Source organism: Hyaena hyaena, unplaced genomic scaffold, assembly GCF_003009895.1.
Source record: "Hyaena hyaena isolate Hyena2069 unplaced genomic scaffold, ASM300989v1 scaffold_184, whole genome shotgun sequence".
NCBI classification, from domain to species: Eukaryota; Metazoa; Chordata; class Mammalia; order Carnivora; family Hyaenidae; genus Hyaena; species Hyaena hyaena.
Window position 1 is genome coordinate 2,345,795 of NW_024080817.1, and position 17,662 is coordinate 2,363,456.

Genomic DNA, 17,662 nt, shown 5'->3' on the forward strand with positions numbered 1-17,662 from the left:
TGTCTGCCTGCAAAACCAAATTCTGACCCTGATATAAGTATTTCTGGTGCACTGACACATCAAAGTTGGCTTTCAGAATTGGCACTCCAGATTCCTGGGATTGGCTCTGCAGTGGAGATTTGTTTCATCTTATTGGGAAACTAAAGTGATTCTGATTGGTAGAGAGTCAGAGTTAGAGATCTCTGGGTTCTTAATTCTTTTAGACTTTGACTGAACTTCCAAGTTTATGGGCTGATGGAATACTTACAATGGAGAATGAACTGACTTAAGGGAAACTGAAGGAAAAAGTGGGCAAAACTGATGCTGAAGTTTTAGTTTTAACCATTGTGTCTAGAGTAATTGGCCTTGAGTCTCAAAGTAATTCCTTATTCTTTTTTTTTTTTTTTTTTAATGTTTATTTCTGAGAGAGACAGAGACAGCGTGAGCAGGGGAGGGTCAGAGAGAGAGGGAGACACAGAATCTGAAACAGGCTCCAGGCTCTGAGCTAGCTGTCAGCACAGAGCCCAACGCTGGGCTCGAACCCACGAACCGTGAAATCCTGACCTGAGCTGAAGTTGGACGCTTAACCGATTTAGCCACCCAGGCACCCAGGAATTGCTTATTCTTTTTTTTTTTTTAAACATTTTTTTAAAAATATTATTTATTTATTTCTAGGAGAGAGAGAGACAGCATGAGCAGGGGAGGGTCAGAGAGAGAGGGAGTCACAGACTGAAACAGGCTCCAGGCTCTGAGCTGGCAGTCAGCACAGAGCCCGATGCGGGGCTCGAACCCACAAACTGCGAGATCATGACCCAAGCGAAAGTCGGACGCTTAACCGACTAAGCCACCCAAGCGCCCCAGGAATTGCTTATTCTTAAGACCAGTGAATAGTTCCCAGTACTGTATTCTTAGGTAGTTGTATAGAAATAAACCAGGGTTATTCCTGAAACTCTCAGTCTCCTTCCTAGAGGAAGTACTGTCAAGAGCATCCTCTGTCTTCTCTTCAGGAGCTGCTGATCTGGACTTTAGAAATGGCCTGATTTGCTGCCAGTTCTTTCAAGCCATACGCATGTATACTTGAATTTTGCCAACTGTGCTAATTATTTTGATTTTTAGTTTTCATCATAAAGTAATAGCATTTTAAGGAATGCCGTGCAAATTATATCTGCTTTCTCTAACTTTGCTGAAGTAGAAACATTTAGGTGGCTACATAGGCAAAGGTTGAGGAGAAAATAGTCCTTGCAAAGAAGGACTAATTGTGTATATCAGGACTGGGGTAAGGAGTGCTGTCAGTCTGGTTGTGGGAGAGCCACAAATGCCCTGAGTGGTAAGACAAATAAGAAGTTAAATCATATGTTTAGTGCTTATGTACTGATTTATTTTGGTATTTTGAAAATAAATTTAGTAAATTAGGAGTTCAAAAATAGTTTCACACATTTTACTTCAAAGAAAATCACAGTGTAAGCAGATAATCTAAGTGGATTCATCAAAAGTGAGTTATGCATAAATATTCTACAGTCCTGTGCTGCTGAAAGTTTTGATGTGTGTTATGTTGAAATACAACCAGAAAAATATGCACTTGCTTTTGTTCTGAAGAGGATAATTCCAGCGAGACCTGGACAGTGGGCAGAAAGCGATTTCATAGTGCTACCTTTTATTTTTTGTTTGGCAAAAATTTGTTGACTATGCATGCTCAAGTGGAAGATGGAATTTCCTTTTAACGCTGATAATGAAAGTAATAGAGGAAATAATAGATGTGGGTTGATCCCAAAGCAGCTTTTTCACTACATAATTTTATGAAGGATATCCTCCTGGGTAACCTTGAATTAGGAAAATGACATGCTATTAAGCCTACCACAACTTCTGTATTTTAGAACATGTAAGTCAGAAAAGATGTATTTTGAGAGTGTCTTATATTTTGTCGATTTGGGTTATAAAGTTTGTAGGAAATCTATAGTTGTTATTGAAACCATATTCCCTCAAAGATTCCCGATACTTTAGGGATTTTTTGTTTCGCTATTAGTGTTGGCTTTTGGGTTTCTTTCTTTCTTTTTTTTCCTTTTAGAGAATGTTCAAGCGGAGGAAGGGCAGAGAGAGGAGGACAGAGGATCTGAGGTGGGCTCTGTGCTGACAGCAGTGAGCCAGATGTGGGGCTCAGACTCACGAACCAAACCGGGAGATAATGACCTGAGCCAAAGTTAGAGGCCTGACAGCCACTCCGGTGCCCCTGGCTTTTGGGTTTCAAACCTTTTTGATTATAGTTCTAAGATACACCTACAATTCAGTGCTGCTTGGTACCCACATGTATGTAAAATTTAAACGGTCCTCAGGAAATACTACTTGGTATTTTGAGTTATGTAATCCATTCTAACTTTTTTTAAAAAAGTGATTGTGGTGGTTTAAATTGATTTCATCAGTCACCAGTGAATCTAAGTCTACTTTTTGAAAACCCAGGTAGTTTTCTTGCTGTTACAAATTACCCCAAAATTCATGGCTTAAAACAATAAACACTTGCTTATCTCATCCGGCTTCTGTGGGCCAGGAATCTGGACTTGGTGGTTCTGGGTCAGGGTTTTTCAAGATGTTGACTGGGCTAAAGGATTTGCTTTCACGGTGGCTCTACTGGCAGGTTAATGCTGGCACTTGGTGGGTCTCAGTTCTCCCAACAGACTGCTTGAGTGTCCTCACAACATGGTAGTTTGTTCCCCTCAGGGCGAGGTAGCCAAGCTGGAGCCAGGAGGAAGCCACACCACTGCCACATGCTAGTAGTTAAAATCACTTAAGTCCAGCCTACAGGCAAGGGCGGAGGAATTAAGCTCTATGTCTTGAAGGGAAGAGTATTAAAGAATTTATGATATATTTTAATAACTAACACAGTTCTGTATTTTTCCTGTTGATGGGTGAATTAGGATTGAATTTGCTGAAGTCAATCTGTAAGTAATTATCTTAGTTAATTAAGTCAGTTTTTTCTCGAGGGCATCTAGTGTGAAGCCCTCAATCTTAAATTTGAGAAGGGAGGCTCAGAGAAGTTAAGTAATTAACCAGCCCAAGGCAATTCAGTTTAGGAAAACTAAACCGATTTTTCTTTGATTTTTGTCATGAATAATCTGTGTGCTCATTGAGAAAACTGGCTAGTGATTTTTTAAAAATCGGAAGAAGTTATAGTATAGGACTGTTTCCTAGTCTCCTAGTTTGTGATCTTCTATATAATAGTAATACTTTCAACCTATTTGGCCTACAGATAATGCCTGATATCTTTACGAATTTGCAGACTTCTCATACCAGCACCCCCTCCCACTGAGTTTTAGAGGAAGCGAATGTACTTATCAAATGAATTCAAACTTTTATTTACTGTTAGCTCCAGATGCTGTCTATATACAGATTGAGATTGTGCTGTGTGACTATTCCAAGCAGCACGTTTCTAGGACCTAAAAGATGTTACAAAAAAAGAAAATCAGGGTTTGAGTTTTCTGCTGTGAAATTGTCATGGACACTTAAGATCTAGAAAGATTATTCTAAGACTGGTTTTGGTTTTGTGGTACAAAGAGCAGAGACCCTGACATTGGTAGTTTGAGTGAAACTGGGATAAATTTCTAAGGCTTTCCTTGATTTTGTTTCTTTTAAATCCTGTAGACTCGGGGCACCTGGGTGGCTCAGTCGGTTAAGCATCTGACTTGGGCTTCAGTCATGATCTCCTGCTTGGGGAGTTTGAGCCCCGCATTAGGCTCTGTGCTAATGGCTCAGAGCCTGGAACCTACTTCAGGTTCTGTCTCTCCCTCTCTCTCTGACCCTCGCTTGCTCATGCGCTCTCTCTCTCTCTCAAAAATAAACATTGAAAAGAATTCTTTTAGTAAAATCCAGTAGACTTCCTGAGTAATGGATTGGGGATACAGTAAATTATCTTACACCTTTGCTATTGCAGAATTGATAATGGCTACTTTGCTCTTAACTTGTTTTCCAGTTTTTCTTAACATCAGGACTTCTGACAGTTGCTGTTCTGCCCTAAACCGTGTACTTACATGGTTGCTTTGATTGCTTTTCTTGTTGTCTACCTATATCTTGTTATCTCCCATCCCCACTGTAAGTTCTTTACAGGGACTTCCTTTTCTGTATATTGCTGGTGCTCAAATGCTTGCAGAATTTGTAATTGAAGGTAATTTTTCCCACTAGAACTGAATGAAAAAAATGTTTATAGAAAGCCTGTGGGTATAGGTGGGAGGTGCTGGTGGTGTATATGTTAATAACTGTCTGTGTTCTTTTTTTTTTTTAATGTTTTATTTATTTCTAGGAGAGAGAGAGACAGCGTGAGCAGGGGAGGGTCAGAGAGAGAGGGAGTCACAGACTGAAATAGGCTCCAGGCTCTGAGCTGGCAGTCAGCACAGAGCCCGATGTGGGGCTCGAACCCACGAACCGCGAGATCATGACCTAAGTGAAAGTCGGACGATCAACCGACTAAGCCACCCAGGCGCCCCAGTAACTGTCTATGTTCTTAAGGTGCTCACAGTCCAGTGGGTGAGGACAATCATATACTTAATATACAGTTTGTTCTACACTACACATGTTCAAAGTGCAATGGTATAGTATAAATGAAATTGGTATTTAAACTGAATCTTGGGGTGCCTGGGTGGCTCAGTTGAGGGTCCCACTCCAGCTCAGGTCGCGAACTCATGGTTTGTGAGTTCGAACCCTGCTTCGGGCTCTGTGCTGATGACAGCTCAGAGCCTGGAGCCTGTCAGATTCTCTGTCTCCCTCTTTCTCGGCCTTTCTGTTTGTGCTCAGTCTCTGTCTCTCAAAAATAGGTGTTAAAAAAATAGTAAAAACAAAAAACAAAAAACAACAACCATGTTGAAGGGTGAGTAGATGTTTGAAAAATGGACTTAGTTTTGTGACATGTTTGGTGGTTGTACATTTCTCAGCTTTACTTCTTCATTACACATCTACCCTGAATTGTTTTGTTGTTGAGTTGCCATCATGAACTGGTAAGTTGTTTTTTCTGTGACCTGCATGTTCATATATTATTTTTCTAGAAGTGTGCTGTCCAGTTAAGCAGCTACTGGCCACATGTGGCTCTGTAAATCAATGTCACACTAGTCACATAGGGGCAGAGGCTACCATATTGGACAGCACAGATACAGAGCATTTCTATTGTTGTGGAAAGTTCTGTTGGACCATGCTGCTCTGGAGAGTCATGTTTTGCTCATCTGCACATTTCTGTGTTACCTGTAATGTATTGACTTAGGAATGGAATGAGGAAACTTAATAGCTTTCTGGCATCATTGGAAAAGACAGAGTGGTTGGTATTTATGAACAGAGGGGAGACAGTGTAGGCTATTAAGTGGTGAAGTCAAGTCTAGGTTGGTATCGTGCTCTGTACCTTAAAGTTTGGCTTTGGGCCAGTTCCTTTATTTCTGAGCATCAGTTTTTTGTTTCACTCAAATAGGGATAATAGTAATTATGTCCTAGGTTTGTCTAAGTATAAGAAGGGGGCTTAGCACAATACCTCAGTATGATAAGATCATTACTATATTTTTGAAATAAGCACTGATTAAAGCAATTTTTAAGTAATTTTTCTCCTTTGGTGTACAGTTGTGTGAACTTCACATAGATGAGTGTCTGTGTAACCACCACCACAGTTAGGGTACAGGTCAGGTCTGCCCCTTTCAGACAGCTCTGTCCTGCTGTCCTTTGTGTGTGGGGCCTCCCTCCCACCCGTACCCTCCTTGGCAGCCTCAGGTTTGTTCTCCATCATCAGTTTTGCATGTTCTATAAACGGCGTCCTATCCTATGTAGCCTTTTGAGGCCAGCTTCTTTCACTCAGCCAAGTTGGGTGAAGGATTCATCCAAATTGAACGTATACCAGTAGTCACAACTCAGTTTTTAAGACATTTAGTGAAATTTGGAAATACTTCTTAAAAAACATGTGAGTCTGAATTTTTGCTGATAGAATTGTATAGAATTGACTTGGGATTTTTAGGTTTGAAAGTGAAACCAGGGGCGCCTGGGTGGCTCAGTCGGTTAAGTGTCCGACTTTGGCTCAGGTCATGATCTCACAGTTCGTGGGGTTCCAGCCCCACGTCGGGCTCTGTGCTGACAGCTAGCTCAGAGCCTGGAGCCTGTTTCAGATTCCGTGTATCCCTCTCTCTCTCTCTGACCCTCCCCTGCTCATGCTGTCTCTCTCTCTTAAAAATAAATATAACATTTTTATTATATTTTATTTTATTTTTTTTTATAGTTTTTATTTATTTCTAGGACAGAGAGAGAGACAGCGTGAGCAGGGGAGGGTCAGAGAGAGAGGGAGTCACAGACTCTGAAGTAGGCGCCAGGCTCTGAACTGCAGGTCAGCACAGAGCCCGACGCGGGGCTCGAACCCACGAACCGCGAGATCATGACCTAAGCCAAAGTCGGACGCTTAACCGACTAAGCCACCCAGGCGCCCCACATTTTTTTTTTTTAGAAAAAAAAAAACCAGTGATGAAATTTATAGGGAAAAACTACTTCCTCTGATAACAATTGTGTGTGCATGATATTGGCTTTTCTTTATGAAAATGATTGATCATTGGTAGGGGAGATTCCTGTTTTTAGTAGTTGATCCGTATTAAAGACCTCAAAGGGTAGCAGTAGAGTCCTTTGAAAGAGTTGTCTAAACATTGGTATCTCAACTGTGGTCTGAAGATGGGTAGCCAGCTGGCTGCTGCGCCCAGGAATTTCATGGCCTTGCACTGGAAGTCCAGCTGCTGCAGGAACCCCTGCAGTGAAAGGGCCCCATAAAATTCCAGTTGATCATAAAATTCCAGTTGATCATATTTCATTAGGAACCACAGGACAGTATTCAAACTACTCTTCCTCGCCATCAGAGTGCTTTGAGTCAGTCTCTAAGGTAACCAGAACCCAGACCACATGAGGCTTTTTAATTTTTTTAAAAAATTTTTAACATTCATTTATTATTAAGAAACAGAGAAAGAGCATGAGCAGGGGAGGGGCAGAGAGAGGGAGACACAGAATCTGAAACAGGCTCCGGGCTCTGTCAGCACAGAGCCCAGTGTGGGGCTTGAATCTACAAACTGCTAGATCATGACCTGAGCTGAAGTGGATGCTTAACCAACTGAGCCACCCAGTCGCCCCTACATGAGGCTTTTTAGATTGAGATCAATATTCTGAATTTAAAGATTAGCACCTGGTGGCTTGGATTTGACTGGAATTGCATCATTTTTTGGTAGTTTGTTGCCCTCTGTAAGTCTTCATGTGAGGAGTTCAAAAGGCAGTCTAGTCCATATTTTTATATCTGCAATATTCAGTTGTTGTGGTAAGCAAGTTTCCAAGACTCGTGTGGAAGCCAAACTAAAGTCAAGTTTATACTTAACAGAATCTCTAGTTTTGGGTTTTTCAGTTCAAATCGTAATCTCTAAATCTCACATACATTTTAGGTTCTATGTTTCATATTGTGCAGAATGAGTGAAAAAATGTGGGCTTTAAAAAATCCTGCTTTGTTAAACCTCTGAGGAGAGCTTCCTTGAGGAAAGGGAATTTGGAAAGTTACCTTAAATCTTCCTTAAAGAAGTGGCAATTCAGAACCAATGGAGAGAATTGAAAGTTAATGGATTGGCATTGGAAGTATTTGGAAAACCTTCCTCCTCTTCCACGACCTCACAGCACGGGCCACACACACACTGTAAGGCAGGGCTAAGAAGAGCGGGAGGGGATTGGGATGGGGGTGGGGTGGGGAGAGAACTGAGTCACCTGGAGACTGATTAGGATACTGAATAGAGCAAGAGGGTGCTAGTGAATTCCTGAAAATCTGTATCAATAAATTGAGGACAAGCCGATAAAAAGTCTCTATGTTAGTGGTTCTCCGAGCTTAGTGAGCATGGGAATCTCTTGGAGAGTTGTAGAAAACAATTTAGTTGCAGCCTCAAATTCTGACTGCAAAACCCAGGAGTCTGTATAAAAAATCGTGGACACCCAGGTGTTTGCTGCTGCAGCTGGTCTGAGCATCACACTTTAGAAAAAACTGCTGTAAGTGGTAGAGAGACCAGGGAATACTTAAGAAAAACTAGGGGAGGGGCGCCTGGGTGGCTTAGTCGATTAAGCATCCGACTTTTGCTTGGGTCATGATCTCGCGGTTCGTGGGTTCGAGCCCCGCATCGGGCTCTGTGCTGCCAGCTCAGAGCCTGGAGCCTGTTTCAGTCTGTGACCCCCCCCTCTCTCTGACCCTCCCCTGCTCACGCTGTCTCTCTCTCTCTCCTAGAAATAAAAACATTAAAAAAAAAAAATTTTAAAAGAAAAACTAGGGGAGTAGGTTCTGACAACTTAAATCATAAAAAAAAAAAAAAACTAGGGGAGTATGATTAAGTTTTGTCAAAAAAAGATTTCTAATACTAGCAACAATATATTGATTTTATATGTAAGAACATTCCTGCCTCTGACTGCTCTGGTTATCTGAGGAGGCACCCAGAATGCGTATTGGCAGCTGCCCGGTACACGGAAAATGTGTACAGTTTAAAAGCTTTTTGGGGCTTGTGTTGAAGAGCCAGCTCGCTTGCAACAGTGGAATTACTACCCTATATTTACTTGAAGCACTCCATGCATTTAGGTGCAGGATTTACTATCCTCTGCCTTTAAGAATCTCCTGATGTTTCTTAACTGGATTCAAAGGGGGTCCTAGTGAGTTGCTTCAGTCTCCGTTTAATCTCAGAATCCTATGGGGATGTTCACTCAGATGGATTGTAGGAACAGTAGACTCTTGGCTTCACATATGTTCATTCCATTAATCCTCCTAGCAACTCTATGAGGTAATGGTACTACCCATTTTACAGATGAAAAAACCTGAGACCCAGAGAGGTTCAGTGACTGGCCCAAGGAGATACAGCTAGCAGTGATACAACTAGCAGGGGGCGGTGAAGAATTCAAATCCAGGTTCTTAACCACTGTGACCTCATGAGTGATAGAAATGTGATACCACTTTGAAGAATCCTCCCAGGGCCACTGGTGAATGTATTTAACTTTAGGCTCTTTAGTCTTCTGGTAAGATTTCTTGGTTATTTTGTTTTTACAGAAATTGTGATCTGGAAAAACTTTCTTCTGTTACACCTAAGATAATTTTTAAAACTTCTAGTACTACAAGTTGAAGCTTTTAGCATAAACTTAAGTAGTTGAAAAATGTAATTTCTGATGAATCATAAAAACTGATATTAAAAAATCTGTATTGGTCTTTAATGTATCTAGTGGAATGTAATACCATGAGTTGGTGTCTACCATGATTGAAGTAAACAATTCAAATTTAACACTGTTCTTTTTTTCTTGAAAAACCTAACATTTTCCCCACAAAATGTTTATGTAATAAATTTTTATGCTTAAAGGTCTGATTATCTTTTTGTTCTTTGCAGCATATTTGGATATAAGTTGATGTTGAGATTTTGTCACGACGAGACACCAAATGTTTTGTTGTTAAAATTGTTATAATTAACACATTGCTGACCCAAACAGTAAATAGTACATATTGTTTTTTTTTTTTTTTTAAATGTTTTATTTCTAGGAGAGAGAGAGGGAGACCGCGTGAGCAGGGGAGGGTCAGAGAGAGAGGGAGTCACAGACTGAAACAGGCTCCAGGCTCTGAGCTGGCAGTCGGCACAGAGCCCAACGTGGGGCTCGAACCCATGAACCGCGAGATCGTGACCCAAGCGAAAGTCGGACGCTTAACCGACTAAGCCACCCAGGCGCCCCAATAAATAGTACATATAGTTAATTGAAGTAGAACTTTATTGGAAATGCCCCTCTTAATGTGGGGGGGGGCGGCGGCGGCGGGGGGAAGGATTATATGGTCCCTATTAAATTAGGAAGCTTTGTTGGCCAATATTTCAAATTGTCTTCTTGTTGGTTTCCCAGAGATTTTTTAAATGTGTTTATAGGTTTTTAAATCCAGTAGATGGAACTGAGATTCAAGATGGGTGAGAAATGTCTTCCTTACAGTGTGAGAAGGGACGATGGGAAAGAATAGGCTTGATACACTGACTGCAGGTGTGCACACAGGCACAGCAGGCTTATGTGAGTGCTTACATAGAACTTAAGGACCTAGAAAGCTGTTCTTGAACTATCCGTGTCCACCTGTTCCTTGGGAAGCCTTGGGATACAGGTACCTACCAGACTGCCGCTCAAGAACTCTTGCAGTGAACTGAGAATGGGCCAGGATGTTTACCTTTGCACTGCTCCCGCAGGTAAGTGTGTAAAACACCAGCAGTATGTTTATTTTCCTGGTGAAACACTGTAGCAGTTAAGTTGCAAAATAAGTGTCTCAATTTAGAACAGTAATCCTGTGTTCCTGGATATAAACTGAACAGCAGGTTATGAACTGGACAGTTCCACTCCTTTGCAGGTGGGTTTTTCCCATGAATAGGCTATAGTATGTAAATACATTTTTTTAACTTTCCTCTAGCTTGCTATTGTAAGATTACAGTATATAATACATGTAGAAAAAAATGTGTTAACTGACTTATTGGTAAAGCTTTTGGTCAACAGGCCAAAAATAAAGTTTTTGGGGAGTCCAAAGTTAATACAGATTTTTCAACTGTGTGACAGACTTAACCATTTTTCAAGGGTCAACTGTAAAATGTATGAAAAAACCCAGAAAATTTAAATTCATTGTTGGGGGAAGCCTTGTGGGGCAAGGGGGGGATTATGCATAGAAATGAAGATAAAAAGGACCGGGGTAAAAATGTTTATCAGGGCGCTTGGGTGGCTTAGTTGGTTAAGTGTCTGACTTTGGCTCAGGTCATGACTTCACGGTTTGGTTTGTGAGTTCAAGCCTCACATCAGGTTCTCTGCTGTGGACACAGAGCCCGCTTTGTATCCTCTGTCCCTCTTCTCTCTGGCCCTGCCCTGCTTGTGCGCTCTCAAAAATAATTACATTAAAAAAAATGTTTATCGGAAGGAGGGGGAAGATGGGCATGGAGGAGGGCACTTGTGGGGATGAGCACTGGGTGTTATATGGAAACCAACTTGACAAACTATTTGTAAAAAATAAAAATAAAAAACATAAAAGTGTTTATCAGTTCAAGATGGTAAGCACATAAATGTCAAGATCTTTGTTCGTGGCATTTTTTCATTTCCCGAAAGTACGGGTGAAGTGAAATGTGTGCGTGGGAGGAGTATTCTGACTAGGGGGTGACAGGAGGGACGGGATGGGCAATACTGGTCAATGAAAGGAGAAATGCCCCTGAGCACCTATCCTGAAATCATGTCCTCCAAAGTAGGTATAGAAAATTCCATTTCTGTTATCGCAAACCTGTATTTGATGGATTGACTCCCAACACTCCAGAGTTGCTGTACGGTTCTCAGGGCTGGGACTGGGGTCTCCTGGAGACAGGTGGTGGGTAGTGTCCAAAGTCTAAGCCTTTTGGCTTTAATAAGTATCTTTGCCGAGATTTCCTAGGTGCTCAGCTTTCCACAGTTCTTTAAAAATCTCTTCCTTTCAGATTCTCAGTTAAAGACCCAAACGCCAAATTCGTCATAATTTTTATTCAAGCAGCAATACATTCAGGAGCTAAAAAAGATCATTGCAACTTTTTGATTTAAAAAAATTAAATACCTATTAAATAAGAGATTCCCCCATCAATGAGCATTTATTTTTGATTGTAGAATTTTAGTATCTCTTGCACTGATACTTTTCTCTGGCCATCACTTGATCAGAAAAAATACTCGTCCCAGCTCAAACATTACCTTAGGGTGATAAAAAATGAGATTTCTTAATTCCATGGCAAATCATTTGTCAAAACTAAAATGACATTCCAAGATCGTGTTTAATGAAATTCTGGAGTCTTTCCTATGTGGCTATCTGCAGATCTGAGACAAAGGACCTGTACATTTGCAGCTAGAACATTCTCTAACTGCCGTCTTAGGAGGTCTTTAAAAATGAAACTTCTCCAAAAATCACACTTGGTGCATCCACAATATTGCCATAGCCACCTGAAACTTGCCTGATTCCAAATAAACTAGGTAATTAGAACAAAGCCATGTTCTTCCCCAGTATAATTTCTATGTCAAATTATCTTTGTTTTCGTTTAATTTTTTTAGATTTTTAATTTTTATTTTTCAAAGTAATCTACACCCGACATTAGGGTCACACCCACAACCCTGAGATTTGAGTTGAAGGCGCCAGCAACTGAGTTAGCTTATTTTCATTTTAAAAAATACTTACCTCGATGGTGATGAGGATGACGATCATCCACTCCAGGCGGAGTGTTCTCTTCTCAGTCAGGTGATTCCGCATTAGATCTGTTAGCTCCATGCAGTGCTGAAGCTTTTCATTCATGACCTGCATTAGAAAAATCTTAGGAAGTACCCTGCCTGTATTTCTATTTCAACAAGTCTAAGGAAATGTCACATTTCAAAATCCCAAAGGTCTGAAATAGGTACACAGAATTCATCTCTCGACTCCTGATCCTCCGTCCTCTCACATCAGGGTGGCCTGCCTCTTGTGAATCCATCTAGAGATGTTCTGTAATGCACAGATTTAACTGCAAGAAGCACTCTGCACATCCAAGCTCTTACATCCTTAGGATTTTGATGGAAGATGTAAGAACAAACACAATGATCACCTTCTACTGCAACTGCCCAGGTTCCCCTGTCCAGACCCCCAGACTTTACCACTTGACCTGCTGCACTCCTGCCACTAGATGGCACTGCTTTGGGTTCCGAACTGCAGACGTTCTGATTTCATTCTGATGCCTCCTCACATGCTGTTTGAGGCGGGTTCACGGAAGACCCGAGTCTTTGAACTTAAGACTTGGATGTGACCGCTGGTGGTTATACCTCCTTAACCTCTGTATTTCACCTTTTGGATATTGGGAAATCTGGAAACATTTTAAAAAACTGTGGTAGTGTGCTGTGTGTGTGTGTAAGGATTTTGCACAGAGCACCAACCCACCTTAATCGTGAGAACACCTGGGACCACAATCATAAGCACGTATTTGCCATGTTTCCAGACTGGACATTCTGTAGTTTCTAGATGTTTAGAACCAGTGCCTCCTTTCCTCTTTCTTTCCTGCCTTCTTTCCCTCATCCCTACTGGCTGTTCAGTCTCGGTCTGTGAACTCGCTGCCCTCAGGCTGGCTTCTCTTCAAGATGCGGGCCCCACCCTCTGCCATTTTCTTTCATCTTTGACCAAACAGACATTTTCTTCCTCCACTTCCTCATCACTCAGTTTATTCTTTAGCCCCGAAAAGTTGCATGTTACAACTCCCCTGAAACCTCCAAATGTGCTAACTGGTAACTAAGTTAACTAAGTTTTTTGGGTATAAACCTGTTAACTCAAACATTTGACAACACCTTGACATACACACTTCCTTGGACTTTTTCTCACCTAAGAACTAAGTTCTACCTCCAACCTTCATTTTTTTCCTGGGGTTTCTTTACCTCCTCTTGCCTTCAGATAGCGTTTCCCAAAGTCCTGACCTTGTCCTTGTCTCATAGCCCTGCGCTCCCCTTACATGATCTCACCCACTTTGGTTTGTGTAGATGCTCCCTAAACTTAGGTCACTTGCATCCCACCATACTTCCCCCTCCCCCATCGCTATTTGGGCTGTGTGCGCGCCAGCTGTATTAGTACATCATTTCCAAAAGACTTTGCTCCATATGTCTGTCTTTTTTTTTTTTAATATTTTTATTTATTTCTAGGGGAGAGAGAGAGAGACAGCGTGAGCAGGGGAGGATCAGAGAGAGAGGGAGTCACAGACTGAAACAGGCTCCAGGCTCTGAGCTGGCAGTCGGCACAGAGCCCGATGCGGGGCTCGAACCCACAAACCGCGAGATCATGACCTAAGCGAAAGTCGGACGCTTAACCGACTAAGCCACCCAGGAGCCCCAAATGTCCATATGTCTATCTTAAAAGTAAAGAGTCATTGCCATAAATGGACAAGTTTAATGTGGAACAATCAGTGCTGCCAACAGGTGGCCGAACCGGACACCTGGAGAAGCGGGAGAGGACGTCAGAGGGCCTGTCGCAACCCACTAAAACCAAACTAAGTGCTTCTGCTGACAGCAAACAGAAACCTGACTTGCTTCGATATTCTTTAATTCAGGGTCCCGTGTCCCCTAAATTCATCTCTTGAACAAGTGTATGTATGTATCCCACCTTTGGGAAAGACTTACTCTTTTCTACTCCCAAATATAAATGTTTGATGCTGGTCTCTTCTCGACTCAATTTCTTTTTTTTTTTTTTAAAGTAGGCTTCATGCCCAATATGGAGCCAAACTCAACGCAGGGCTTGAACATGCATCGCTGACTGAAATCAAAACCTGAGCTGAGATCAAGAGTCAGACACTTAACCGACTGAGCCGCCCAGGCATCTTTCTCTGATTTTCTTTCTATAAAACATCTTTTTTTTTAATGTTTATTTTTTTGAGGAGGGAGGAGAGGATCTGAAGTGGGCTCTGTGCTGACAGCAGAGAGCCCAATGTGGGGCCTGAACTCCTGAACCGCGAGATCATAACCTGAGCCAAAGTTGGTTGCCTAACCGACTGAGCCACCCAGGTGCCCTCTATAAAACATCTTAATGGGTCTCTTGCCCACACCTCAAATTTAATGTTTCTCAAACGAAAACTGACATCCTGTTCAAGTTTATCCCTTGCCCTGGGTTCCCTTTCTCCAGTCCGGTCATATTCTCTTCCCAGTCACCTGGGGTGGAGATGTTTGGTCTCTAATCCCCACACCCTACAATTAGCCCCTCAGTGGACAGTCTTGAATCTCCCCCCTACTTAGCATTCCTTAATACTAGGAGGTAGGTCTTCATCAAATATTCAACACTCAAGGGATCCATCTCCCCAACCCCCCTCCAGCCCTCAGGGAGTTCCGTTTTAAACAGCTAGACCATCGCCTGTTCAACAGCTTTAAGCATTTTATCATTCGCTGCCTTCCTCCGATGATTAGGTTCAAACACACTTTAGATGGTGGTGCCCTGAGCAATCTTCAGAAAGCCTGGCGACCTGCTCTTTCCTCTCGGGCTCCCACAACACTTCATTCCCTTGTGTTAGGCATTTCGTTCTGCCTCACAATCTGCCTAGCACCCTCCCCTCCTGCCCCCCACCGCCCCCCCACCTTGGGGAGTTACTCTTCTACAATGCTGAACTATGTGATACTGCCAACCATGATGACAGCACCCACCCGACAGCCTCCCCAGGCCTCTTCCCAAAGCCCAGGGGTGGAAGGCGTGGGTAGGAGACCCAGGCTTAGCCAACCATAATGCCCAGTTCCCTCACTACTCAGTCAAAGGTTGGGCACGTGTCCCAATCCCTTGAAGTTGCCAGGCAGACTGAAACGTAAACTTGGACATTCCCTCTTCCCACACCTGTTTCTCCACATTCCCACAGAGAAGTCCACTGCGAGGGAGGAAGGTGGCCAACCTGGCACCGAAGGTGCTCAGGAGAGAGAGCGTCCTGACTGACCTGTTTGGGTCTGCAACAGGCATGCCCCATTCCCACACTCCAGCCTTGTTTTTCTCGGCGGGACATGGTGATAATGAAGCGTTCAAACTTCTTCTGTGGTTTGTGCAAGCAAGGGAGTCCCCGTCGGTGCACGTGTCCTATTCACTGCGCTGTAGAGTCATTCATGTTACAGGCACGCTCAGGGAGAGCACCGGGATGGTATCCCAGAGGCGGTAATGTGAAGCAGGCTCTCAACAGGTGCCAGGAAGGAAGGGTGGGGAGCCACAAGGGGACCCAGGGGAAAGCCTCTTGCACAGGAAACAGCATGGAGGCAAAGCACACTAGATACTTGGAAAGTACTTAAAAGTGAGATTAAGAACGTTAAGTTAGTGCCAGGGAACCCGAGTGGCTCGGTTAAGCATCTGACATTGGCTCAGGTCATGATCTTGTGATTTGTGGGTTTGAGCCCTGCCCCCGGCTCTGTGCTGACAGCAGACCCTGCTTGGGATTCTCTGCCCCTGCTCTCTGCCCCTCCCCCACTCACGCTCTCTCTCAAAACATGAATTAAAAAAAAAAAAAAAAGAAAGGTAAGTTAGTGCCGAACTGAGAGATGCTGTCGACCATATGTGGTAGGCACAGCTAACGCTCCCCCGAGGATATTCACGCCCCAATCCCTGGGACCTATGCACACGACCTGGCGAAGGAGAGCTGTGATCGCATGTGGAATCAATGCCAAGGCAAGGAAGAGCCGCCTGCCCAGAGCCTCCTGAAAGGAAGGCGGCCCTGCCACGCCTTGACTTTGGCTCAGTGACCTCCCGCGGACTCTGTAATACAACACCTGTGCTAAGCCAGCCTGCGCTTGTTACAGCAACAAGAGGAACCTACCGCACTGCGCTGTAACGTTGGGTTTTTTTCCTGCGGGCAACGCGGGGACCTTGGTTCAGTCTTCAAATGTATTTACTATACTGTGCTGGGCGGAGGAGACGGAGTGGCCAGTAAGACGGACGCATCTCTGCCTTCCAGCTAAAGGGTCCGGTGAGTGGCAGAGGGAGGAGTGTTACAGGCGGGGGCTTGAAGGGGGGGTCAGTATGCCCCCCCCCCCGTGTGCTCACCCCCCAGGGCCCGTCATATGGACTTGCAAGAACAATCTGTCAATGAATGAATGACTCGTAGGGGAAAATGGAAGGCTGGCGTGACTGGACGTGGAGGGAGGGAGGAGGAGGAGGAAACCACCGTGCAGGTCAGGTTTCTGGCTGAGGCCGGTGGTCCTGCCACGAGCTGAAATGGAGAACAGGGAAGCTTCAGTGCCTTCTGGGAGAATGCCTTGGCGTCCGTCTTGCAATCTTAATCACGGATTAATTTTACCAATATTTACTGAGCACGTGCTCTCTGTGAGGCCTTGCCAGGCACTGGGAATATAACGGGCAAGAGGAACATGCTGGTCTCTGATCGCAGGGAGCCTCCACACTAGTGTGCAGGGACACACAGAAGGGCTGCCGGGAGATTCGGGAGTGTGCAGGATGTGGGAGATTTAGCAGGCGGTGATAACAGCTGGAAGGCAAACAGGAAACCGAGGGCAGAGACACTTATTTGGAAAGCACCAGGAAGAAATGGGCGTGGGAAGGCACGGAAGAGAACAAGGGCACTCACGGAGCAGGCAGCCTGAGGAGAGAACCCACGGCAGGATTTTGGGGGACGCCAACTGACTGGGGGTGCCCAAGGGCCCACCAGGGGCTTTCCTGGCCCGACTGCACTTCCGTAACCCCTCTCTGACTTTCCCACTGACCTCTAACACCAGATGAAATGACTTTACCTCCATCCTCAAATTTTTGGACAGCTTTTGGCACGCCTCATGCCGATTCTTATTTTTCTCAAGATTCTTTCCTCTATGAAAAAACCAAACAACAAACTGGAGGAAGGAACAGCTTTTTCCTGACACTACCACTAACCCTTTTTGTTCTGTACATCTTCTTATAAGACTGTTAAGGCTTGGTCAAGGGCAGCACCAGTTCTTAATTTTGTGTGTGTGTCACGTACAGGCCCAGCATTGCATGGAGCGCACTAAGGGACGTTAGATTCTTTTATCTCCTTCTAAATAATCTTCACAAAATTCAACTAGTCTTAACTGCCTTTGGCATGGTGTTTTCTTAGGAAACTACTTAGCATGCAGTTTGGGAACTTTTAGGAATGCTTGATAACTTGTGTGGAAGGTTAGCACCAAAGAGGGGGCTCAGAGTAGGACTGGGAGATGAAGAACAATTAGCTGTAAT

The 17,662-nt window shown here is 43.6% G+C and overlaps 1 protein-coding gene across 2 annotated transcripts in view; it reads right to left on the bottom strand.

Annotated features, from left to right (window-relative positions):
- Positions 1–11,484: 11,484 nt before the first annotated feature.
- The window catches only part of RMND1 (required for meiotic nuclear division 1 homolog), a 40,633-nt gene continuing 34,455 nt past the window's right edge, over positions 11,485–17,662 (bottom strand). For both annotated transcript variants that reach the window (XM_039240964.1, XM_039240963.1), the window contains 2 exons: positions 12,170–12,286; positions 11,485–11,691 (listed from right to left, as the gene is read on the bottom strand). In XM_039240964.1, coding sequence (XP_039096895.1) covers positions 11,650–11,691; positions 12,170–12,286 — 159 coding nt within the window. In that variant the 3' untranslated portion in view covers positions 11,485–11,649. The remainder of the gene's footprint in view (positions 11,692–12,169; positions 12,287–17,662) is intronic.